The sequence below is a fragment of the Gracilinanus agilis genome, chromosome 3 (assembly GCF_016433145.1).
Source record: "Gracilinanus agilis isolate LMUSP501 chromosome 3, AgileGrace, whole genome shotgun sequence".
In the NCBI taxonomy this organism is placed as follows: domain Eukaryota; kingdom Metazoa; phylum Chordata; class Mammalia; order Didelphimorphia; family Didelphidae; genus Gracilinanus; species Gracilinanus agilis.
In genome coordinates this window covers 122,646,611-122,657,977 of record NC_058132.1, presented here as the reverse complement: position 1 = coordinate 122,657,977, position 11,367 = coordinate 122,646,611, and the positions used below count along the sequence as shown (strand labels likewise).

The window sequence follows — 11,367 nt, the reverse complement described above, 5'->3', positions numbered from 1 at the left end:
TTTGTGACCTCGTTTGGCATATTCTTGGCAAGTTTACTAGAGCGGTTTGTCATTTCCTTCTCCGGCATATTTTACAGATGAGGAAATCGAGGCAAGCAAGAGTGAAGTGCCTTGCCTAGGATCTCACAGCTAGTATATGTCTAAGGCCAGATTTGAACCCAGAGGGATGAGTCTTCCTGACTGCAGGTCCAACACCTATCCGCTGTGCCACCTAGCTGCTTTATTTTAGACCTGATTAGTTTTTGGAGAAAACTTTAGGGTGCAAGCAGAGATTCTGCTCCTGTGCTGATTTCAATGAATGCTCTAAAGATTAACCACCTCAAAAGATTCCTTCAAAGGATTTTTCCAGCTTAAGGTTACATGTAAATATTTTAAAAGCAATTATAGTTTTAAAAGTATTTTCAGTTTGAGAAAATGTTTCACCATCTTCTAAAAATTATCATTTCACTTTTCTCCAATTGATTCAGAACATCTTAGAACATTTTTCTTAGAAGTCAAGAGTTGAATTACTTTCTTTGACTTACAGTCGGCCCCCACAGTAGGGAAGGGAGATGATCAGAGACCTGCCCAGGGATCTCCTGTGGAGACTTATACAAAGGGAGAATGGATCCTCCTTTATGGTCAACTACAGAGCTGCTACCCAGGAACGCCACAGCCCTAATGAGGCACACTGGATGGAAAGTCAAGGTTAGTGAATTTAACCACTATGGGGGTGCTGACAGCTGTCAGAGTCTGGATGGCACAGATGGCCAAAATGATTATTCTTACAATGTTGCCTGAGGGTTTTTCTCTCCACTGGAACAGATCCATCTAACTGCTCTTCCCACTCTTTCCCAACCCCTCATCAAAAACAAATCATGTGAAAAAAAAAAAAAAAAAAAAAAAAAACAAATCATGTGTACTGTTAAAAAAATTGACATTTATAAAACATTTCAAGTTTAGGGGCAGCTAGGTGGCTCAGGGTATCCCCAAGCTCCCGGAATTGGAAGGACCTGGGTTCAAATTTGACTTCAGGAACTTCTAGCTGTGTGACCCTGGGCAAGTCATTTAACCACAGTTGCCTTGGAATTGATATTTCATATCTGTCTTAGAAAAGATACATGAACACTAAGTTTATAATTTTACAAGTACCTTAAGTAAATAATTTCATTTGCACTTCTTAACAATCCCACTTTAGGATGTATTTCCCCCATTTTACAGATAAGAAAACTGAGTCCCACTAGAGCACTAACTTTGGAGTCAGAGGTCCTGGGGTTGAATCCTGCCTCTGGCACTATCTTTATAACTTTTGCCAAGTCATTTAATGTCAGTTCCTTCATCCATGAGGAACGTATCTGCTTTCTAATAGCAATTACAGCAGTTATAATGATGTTCAAATTTGCAGAACACTCCGTCCACCTTTACAGTACATCTACATTTATAGCATCCAGTGTACATTATTTTAAAAAAAAGAAAAACTGAAAAATAAATGAAGAATCCTGACCTGTGATATCGTTGGTCTAGGGGATTTCCAGTAAGGCTACTCCTTTCACCCAGGAAGGTAAGCACCTGCTCTGCAATTTATAATCTTAGAGCTTTGTCTGGGGGTACACAGAGGCCCAGTACATGTTAGTGATAATACCTGAACCCAGATCTTCCTGACCATGAGAATGCCACGTTCCTAGGCTCAGGCTACCACGTAGCAAAAACTACCCCAAGTGCTGCAATATATTTTTCCTGGAATATATTTTCATTCCTTTCCTAAACAATGCAGGCAATGTACAGTTCTGCATCCAAAGGGAATCATTCATATTTGTTCACCCCTGGGTCCCCCTCACCCATAAATCCATGGAACCAATTTAGCATCACACTTATAGATGTGATCAACATTCTCATTGTAAATCATTCAGTGATGGGGTGCCATTGTTGCAATTCATCTGGGACTCGTCAGCTGTGAAACAGATGCAACGCTCTCCTAGCTGAGGAACAATAACACGGGGAGGGATGCTCTGAGAAATTCGGTAAAATATACCATAGGAAAAAGAAGGCAGAAAAAGAAAAGGTCCATGTTAATAGAACACAATTACTGGGGGGTGTGGGGGGTGAAGGACGGGCTTATCATATAGCATCCCTATGTAGTAGCAATCCTAATTGTCTCTTTCAAACATACAAGAGAGAAAGTAGGCTATCTGCTCAAAAACAGAAGCGGGAAGGTCTTCTCTCCTTCAAGAGGGATGCCAGAAACCTGTTTTTGCAGGGGAGAATCATTTTCCCAGACTAGGGGATGGAAATTTATGCCATGCATATCAAAAACTTGAAAGAGTCAGTGAACCAGATTTGTTTCCAAGGAGGAAATGAGATGGTACAACACCCTTCCCTTTTTGCAGAGCTGGTGGACTACGGCATCATACTGCATAGATGGTCTGACTCGGACGATGTGTGCATTAGTTTTGCTAAAATATTTTTATTCTCTTTTTCATTAACAAACGATGATCTCTGGGTAGGAGAGGAAGGAGGGATAGAGTGCTGGGCCTGGAGTCAGGAAGACTTGAGTCCAAATTTGGCCTCAGACATTTAATATGTGTGTGACCTGGGGAAATCACTTTACCCTGTTTGCCCCACTTTCCTCATTTGTCGAATGAGCTGGAGAAGGAAATGGCAAACCTCTCCAGTATTTTTGCCAAGAAAACCCCAAATGGGGTCACAAAGAGTTGGACATGACTGAAAAACAATTGAGCAACAACAACAAACTGTCCAAAAAGATTCAATCAATTCATAGACTCTTCCTTGGCTACCACTCCCCTTTCCTACTGTTACCACAATAGTTGCACTGTAGACCACCCTGCCTCTTGCCTTTTCACAACTAAAGAACAATGGTTGAAAGCTGGCACTCCACCTTCAGTTTGGAAAGTTCGGAGACTATTCTGGGACCAGGCGTATATTTGGCTGTGAAATGATGGCCCTAAACTTTGGGGAAAAGTTTGGTTTGATATGTAACATTCTTGAAAAGTGGTCCTATTCTTCATCATTGAGGAGGAAATATCTGTTCCTATTTGTTAAATCTCTGGAAGACATCTATTTGGAGATGAATGACTGATTATCTATCTTTCCCAATGTGGGGACTAGAACTGGGTTAATGCTTTCATGTCAAAATATGTTGTATAAGGCGGATGGTAGGTTTCTTGATGGATAGTTGGTAGGACCTGGGTTCAAATCTGTTCTTAGATGCTTCCTATCTATGTGACCCTAGGCAAGTCACTTAACTTCCATTTGCCTAGCACTTGCCCTTCTATCTTAGAGTAACTAGGGCAGAAAGTAAGGATTATTAAAAAAAATTCCAACTTCTAATTAAATGACAAATAAACAAATAAAATCCTTACTTTCCATCTTAGAATCCAAGGCAGAAGAGCAGCAAGGGCTAGGCAATAGGTGTTAAGTGACTTCCCCAGGGTCACATAGCTAGGAAATATCTGAAACCATATAAATTCTGATTTCATTTAAAAAATTATTCTGAGATTTTCTGTGTCATAGGATCATAAAATGTAGTGTTTGAAGGAAACTAAGAGGCTATCAAAGCCCAACTCTTTCACTTTTTCAAATGAGAAAACAGAGTTTCAGTGAATTTAAATGACTTGCTTGAGGTGACTTAGGTCATAAATGGGAAACCTGGGAAGTGAATCCAGGTTCTCTGGCTCCAAATTTAGTGCTCTTTTCCAACAAACCATGGAATCAAAAAAGAACAAAGTGAAAAAATGTTTTTCATAAGAGGAAACCACACAGTTTGCATAGCTATAGCAATATATTCTTGTTAAAAGGAAAGGAAAAAAGAAAATAAAAATGTATTATTAAAAGTGAAATTACTTGCTCAAAAATACCTGTAAGAGGGGTTTAAAACATTGTTTCCAAACTATTTCAGCTATCTGCTATGGTCTAGATCATCTCATCAAGGCCATATCAGGGGTTGTTAGACCACTAAATACACATCCACCTTTTTCAAAAATCAAAAGATCTTTTAAAAAATTGAGCAAACTCTGATCAAGATGGTGATCCAAACCATTTCCAAAGAGAGAGAACTGATGAATTGAGTGCAGAAGGAAGCGTACTTTTAAAACTTCTTTTATTTTATAGCGTGGTGTGTGTGTGTGTGTGTGTGTGTGTGTGTGTGTGTGTGTGTGTGTGTTTTCTTTTGCAACATGGCTAATACGGAATTATGTTTTGCATGACTTCACATGCATAATTGATATCATATTGCTTGCCTTCTCAGAGAGTAGGAGAAGATCTGGAAGGAGGGAAAGAATTTAGAGCTCAAAATTTTACAAAAAAGGAACTTTGAAATTTTTTTTCTTGTATCTAATTGGAAAATATTTTATGAAACAAATACAAATATGTAAAAAAAAAGGATTGAGCAACTAAATATATTCTCTATTGTTCTCTATGAACAAAGTACTGCTGAAAAGCTTCAGACACCAACCCATTGGGAAACTCACCCTTAAAAGGATGGGAATGCTAATCCCTCTTGGAAACCCACTGAAAATGGAGCGTAGTGCTCCCTAGCTGAAGCACCATGCTTGAGTGAGGATTTGGGTGCCTGGCTGTCACAGCATCACCTGCTATTCTAAGAGTACCCACACTCCACTGACAGCAGCTGTTTCTTCGGAACATGTAAAATACGATATGTTTTAGAGTGAAGCCCTAGAGAGAGAGCAAAGTAAATGGCCCATGTGAGACAAAGAGATATTTTTTGAAAGAGTTCAAGCAGAAATTTCAGACTCTCTTCCTTTCCTCTCTCCCTCTGTGAGGCAGCAAAGTACAGTGGAAAGGACCCTCACTGGCTCTGGATTTAGAGGACCTGGATTCAAATGCCCTCTTCGATCCTTGATATGTGATACCTTTGCTACCTTGTTAAATCAATTAACTTTCTGGGGCTCACGTTCCTCATCTGGAAAAGGAAAGGGTTGGACTAAATAGCCTCTGAGGTGCTTTCTTTAAGTTGGACCCAAGATCAATGATCACGGTCCACTGTTGTTTTTTAAACTTTCCATCTTAGAATCCAAGGCAGAAGAGTGGTAAGGGCTAGGCAATGAGGGTTAAGTGACTTGCCCAGGGACACACAGCTGGGAAGTGTCTGAGGACCTGGCTCTCAGTTCTCTGAGCCACCTAGCTGCCCCACATTATTTCTTTCAAGAGAATCATTTTCCCTTCCCAATGTGAAATAGCTATGAGGTCATCAACCCTTTGGCAGGAACCTCCAACCAAGCTCTTGGAAAGGCTTTTCTGGGCTTGCTTTTCCAAGCCCTCTGGACATTAACCAGACTGGACAAACTTGATGATAATAGTAATAATAACAATATATAGCTAATATTTATATTGTGTTCCATATTTTGTAAAACACCTTACATGATCAATAACCACATAAACTTCTAAACTTTGTTTCTACTGTTGTCTTAGCTTCTGATTCTCTCAGTTGTGGACACCATAAAGAAGAGAGTAAAGGAAAAAAAGAATAAACATTTGTATATGTTTTACAAATATTATCTCATTTGATACTTATAACTCTGAGAAGTGGGTGCTATTACTATCTCTATTTTACAGATGAGGAAACTGAGTCAAACAGAGGTTAAGTGCCTTGCCCAAGGTCACAGAGCTACTGTCTAAGACTGGATTTAAACTCAGGTCTTTCTGACTCCAGGCGCAGTACTCTTCACTACGCCACAAGTTACCTCTAAAAGAAGTAGATGGAAAATAGAAAAGGTAGACTGGGAGGTGGAACCTGGGGGCCTACCACTTCATCAGAGCCCAGACTTGCATACATCTAAGTGTTTGGTTGGAGCTAAAAAGTTCCTAATAATAGCATCTCGGCTATCCTATCCCAATCCACACAGTGTTTAGAAAATTTATAAACATACTTTAAAGTCAAATCTTTCTGTCCTTTGAAGAGGAAATGCAATCTGACTTCAAATGTAAGTATCTACCTAAGGGGAAGCGGTCTTTCTGAAACATGGACAAGGGGGAGAAGGGTTAAGTTGATTAGGCTAAGAATGAAATACAATCTGTATTTTATGTAAGCAATTAAACAATATTCAGTTGAGCTGGTCTTCAACCCAGAATTCCCACAAACTGAACAAAAGACTTTGGCAGAAACTTTAGTAGAAAAAGCAGCTTAGGAGAGGGAATGCTTTTAGTTGTGAACTTCTGGAGAATATGGATAAAAACAGGTTTTCTAAATTGTTCTCCCAATAGATGAGGTGGCCCATGCCTTTAATCCCTGTTCCTAGGGACTCTGAGACTACTCCATGACTAGAGCTCAGGAGCTGTTCTGAGTTGTTAAGGGCTCAAGCTTATAGAGAGTATGTAGCAAGTTTGTCATTAAATGGTGAGCCTCCAGGAAGGGAAATGGAGCACAAGATGACATAAGGGGAGGGAAGGAGGCAGAACTGTCCCATTTGAAAAAATGGCGCAGGTTAAGGCTTCCAAGCCCATCAACAGTGGGATCGGTCCGTGACCTGTGCTTGCATTTCCAGGGTAGGTGAGGTAGGGAGAAAGGCTTCAAAAGCAAACAAGCAAATAAATCTCCCTCCAATATATTCATTACCAACCACAAGTACCTTAATGTCAACTGTACAATATGCTATCCACTTTTAGAGATTCCTTTAAAGAGCCCACAGACTTCTCTTCTGAAGTAAAGCAAAGGATCATTTTCTACCCTGACCCACCAATGTTATTCTGGCAAACTAAGAATTAAGCATGAGTTATGATTCCTACATGGTTATTTTAAAAGGGTCAGTTACTCTTTTCCATCCACATTGACTTTATTTCCTCCACACAAAAGTTCCCTTTGATGTCATGCATTACCAAGCTCAGGGTACCGGTTCATTTCTCTTATGTTTTTCACGCTTTCATGCCAAAGCCTCAAAGGTCTATCCTTGGACATATTTCAGGAACTAGGTTTGTGTGTGGCTCTTCTTTGAAATACATCTCTCTGAGGTCACTCTGAACCAAACATAAGTCATATATATATGTGCATATATATATATATATATTTTATACTCTGCCTCTTCACTTGTTATCAGAGGGATCAAAGGGAAAAAAAGTTCTCTATTTCTGGATTGTTTCATTCCCAAAAGTCATCTTACCAAGCATTTGATTCTTTCTGCTCTTTCAATATTATGAAATTCGAGCATTCATGAGTTTTGATTCAGTGCCACCATCTTGTCAAGTGGTACTGATGACAGAGGCATGAACATGGGCAGCTTGAAAGCAGGTGTGCTGACATAGTTAGCTATGTTCTCCATGAGCACAGACCATATTTTTGCCCAAAGAGTCTGGGTTATTAGCAAAAACATAATCAAAATTTCTACGTATTCTAAAAGTGAATATAGAGGCACTATGGCAGAGTGGATAGAGATGATCAGACCTTAAAGTTGGGAAAATTGGGGTTTGAATCCTGCCAAGGACACATACTGATTGATTGACTCTGGGCATTGATCATTTACCCTCTCACCGCCCCAGGCAAAACTCTAAAATTACAAATTGCAAAGCAGGTGTTTATCTGAATTGTTAGAGGGAGTTTTCTCATTCAGAATTTCCTTTTCCCAAAGAAAACTCAGGTCTAGTCTCTATCTCTATGAAAAAATGATTAGAAATAAAAAATTAGAATTGTGGTGTTTTGTTGTTGAATATGAAGAATAAATGATGGAGTAAAAACATTTATTAATCACTTACTATGTGACTGTCATATTACTATGGCTCCATGTATATACAGCCAGCATTGATTATCAGGTTGAATAATTCAGATCTCTAGGTGGCCCTATTTTTGGCTTGAATTGTATAGCCTAACTGCCTGTTCTAAGCAATTAACCACATCATTGCCAAATTGTAATTTCATTTCATGCTGTGGGAACATAGGCTACGTTTAAAGCCAAATGCAACAGAAATTATACAACTTTGTCTAAATAGGCCAATGTCATCCTTTTGTGACTGTAGTAATACGTTCTGCTAACAACATTTTCCCTAATGGCAAAGAGCTTCCTTTTTCTCTATAGCTACCATATGAAAACTATGACTACAAAGTCAGCCAAGGAAAGGTGGCAAAAGCCATGGTAAGTCACTTTAACCCCAGTGAGCTTCAGTTTCCTTATCTATACAATGACTGTGTTATATACATTGTCTTTTAGTACCCTTCTAACTTTTATAGAGAGGTTCCTAACTTTTGGAATTATTCATTTTTGGTTAAAAATATGTTGGAAACTGAGTCAAATTTACAAAAATACAAAGCATTCCCCAATTGACAAACAGTCAAAGGATATGAACAGGCAGTTCTCAGATGAAGAAATTAAAACTACCTATAGCCATGTGAAAAAAATGTTCCAAATAACTATTGATTACAGAAATTTATATTAAAACAACTGAGATACTACCTCGTACCTATCAGATTGGCTAATATGGCCAAAAAGGAAATGATAATTGTTGGAAGGAATGTGGGAAAATTGGGACACTAATACACTGCTGAACTGTAAATTGATACAATCATTTTGGAGAGCAATATGGAATTAGGTCCAAAGAGTCATAAACTATGCATACCCCTTGACCTAGCAATACCACTACTGGGTTTGTATCCTAAATAGATCAGACACAGAAGAAAGGAACCACTTGTACAAACATATTTTAGCAGCATTTGGAGTTAGAATTTGGAACTGGAAACTGAAGGAGTGTACTTGGAGAATGGCTATAAAAGTTGTGGTATATGGTTATAATGGAACCATAAGAAATGAAAAACAGGATGAGTTCAGAAAAACCTGGAAAGATTTATGTGCACTGATGCAGAGTGAAATGAATAGAACAAAAAGAACAGTGTATACAGTAACAGAAATATTATATGATGATGAACTGTGAAAGACCAAATTATTAGCAGTAAAACAAGGTCCCAAGATAAGCCAAAGGGATTCATGTTAAAAAAAATATTATCCACAGCCATAGAGTGCAGATCAAAGCACATCATCTTTATTTCCTTCTTTTATTATATGTGTAATGTGTGTCTTCTGTCATGCATGGGGAATATGGAATATGTATTGCACGAAAGCACCAGTATAGCCTATACTAGATTCTATAACACCTGGGGAGGGAGGGGAAAGGAGAGAGAGAATCCGAATTGCAAAATGTCAGAAAACAACTGTCAAGAATAGTTTCTACATGTAAGTGAAAAAACAAAGTTTTTATAAAGTCTTGAATTTGAAAAACATATATTCAAGTATAACCCAGACAGAGGCAGGATGGATTTAACTTTGAATTTTGAATTTTGGAGCACAATTAACTGCCACTAAAGGATCTAAGAAACTCATGCATGGCAGGGGAGTCAACTTTGGGGTTGTACATGAGCTGAGCTATTAGATGGAGGCATATCATCAATTGTATAGATTTCATTAAACTTCATTTCTCTCTCCTTTCCAAGGTTAACCAATGAAATCACATCCATAAACTTCTAAGAAATAATTTGCCCTTTAAATAATTTTAAAAAAGAAGTATTTTTTAATACATTGTTCAATCTAACAACTACAAATACACCCACATCTTTACTTGCATAACTGGGGACAAGAGGGCATGAAACAATGAATAAATCTCTCTAATGGAAAACAATGTATTTTCCAATCAACAAGCAGTAGGTGGGCGCTTTCTGTAGTTTCTGCTTGGGGGCCCAGAATTGAAACTGCTGATAACTCACTGAATTCTAGAGGTTGCTCCAAGGGAATATTTAAACCATAAATTGGCCACATTACAAACCATGCAGCATCTGTTCTATCAGAACCTGACAGCCATTGCAACTAAACCCACTGGCATTCCTTTTTGTAAGTGCAGTGGTGGATGCTGAAACATATGGGTAAATGAAAAGGCATTCAAAGAAAGCTGATTGCACCAACCTGAGGCACAACAGAAAAATGAAATGATCCAGTGGAGAGGTTCCTCCAGGTTTTTTACTTTGTTAAAGATAAATACAGTATGAACAACCTGCCTTGCACTTTTTGGCAAAAAAAAAAAGTGGGTGGACAAAGAATGAATGCTTATTTTTTTCTTCTTATTTCTTAACACTAAGGATTAATTTCTCAATTCATTCCTTAATCTTAAGGATATAAAGATGGCAGTATGAGCTAGTTGGCTAAATTTCCCCTTACCCACAGACAGACATCTAACAAAGGTACCTGCAAAAGAATCTTGTTCCCATCGTGATCTTCGGTCTGCCATCTTCCTTCACTTATTGGACTACAGGGATTGGGCAAAAGAGGGACGAGCTGCCCAATATCCTTCACTCGGAACTCTAGCACAGAGGAGTCTGTGGGCACCGGTAGCTGGCCACTGGGGAGTCTTTTCAGAGAGAACTGGATATCCACATCCAAATTTGAATAAATGGGGAAAATGCAGAAGTCTGACTTCCTCTGACTTGGGTTCCTTTTCAGGATCAGCTCATAGAGCTTCAGAATGTCAGCAAAGTTCTCATACTTGCAGTAGATGGTGAAACGGACAATTTCTTTTCCGTAATGCACTGGCCGGATCGCCCACAGTGGGGTTCCTGGGGCCAGAGTGAAGAAGTCCTGACTGCAGGGTAGATAGGGGAGGAACCTGCCATGGACTCGCTCTGTGTGGTGGTAGTGCCACGGGGGCCTCTGAAAAGTTTCATGGAGTTCCAAGATTTGCTCTTCTCCGTATTCCTCCTGTAGGAAGAGAACAATAGCAAGGGCCGGCTGGGAAGTTTTGTTCTGCCTCTTCCGTTTCCTAGCCACTCTCCTTTCGGACACACGGAAAAGCTGGAGATCTGGGTGGATCCAAGCCAACACCTTGTCAATGGCTTCCTGGAGGGCTTTGGACTCACCTGGGTCAGTGATAACATGGACGCTGACGAGGAAGGGATCCTGAGTGTCTTCCACAGAAAGCTCACCTGAGAGCACAAACAGAAAGGCTGTGTTAATGGGAAAAATTTTCTCAGCTGTACACTCAGAAACCTTTTGTGGTAAGGGATGGGCAGGAAGAGGAATGGAATGCACACCACCAGACTGTGATCCATGAGTCCTGCCTTCAAGGACAATAGTGAAAATCATTGTAACTGCCTCACTGAGACAAGAGACTAAATAAAGACTTCCCTGGGGAAATTAACCCTGCAGCTGGACGTTTATTGGAGAAGGACTCTCATACGGTGTTTGATAAATCTCAGAATACTGAACTGTGGTGATAGGAAATGAAGCATTTATAAGTTTGATCATGTTAGTAGGAACAATGAGTGGTAAGTCACTTCCACAGAATAATAACTGATATATATATATATATATATATACACACACACACACATATGTGTGTATATATATATATGTATATACACACACACACACACACACACACACA

General features: G+C 39.3%; 1 protein-coding gene across 1 annotated transcript; it reads right to left on the bottom strand.

The window, feature by feature from the left end:
* Window positions 1-1,871: 1,871 nt before the first annotated feature.
* Window positions 1,872-11,066, bottom strand: FAM124A (family with sequence similarity 124 member A). Its single transcript, XM_044668948.1, has 2 exons — window positions 10,173-11,066; window positions 1,872-1,958 (listed from the first exon to the last, which is right to left on the bottom strand). The coding sequence occupies exons 1-2, from the start codon at window positions 11,064-11,066 to the stop codon at window positions 1,872-1,874; spliced, it is 981 nt and encodes a 326-aa protein (XP_044524883.1).
* Window positions 11,067-11,367: the final 301 nt, after the last annotated feature.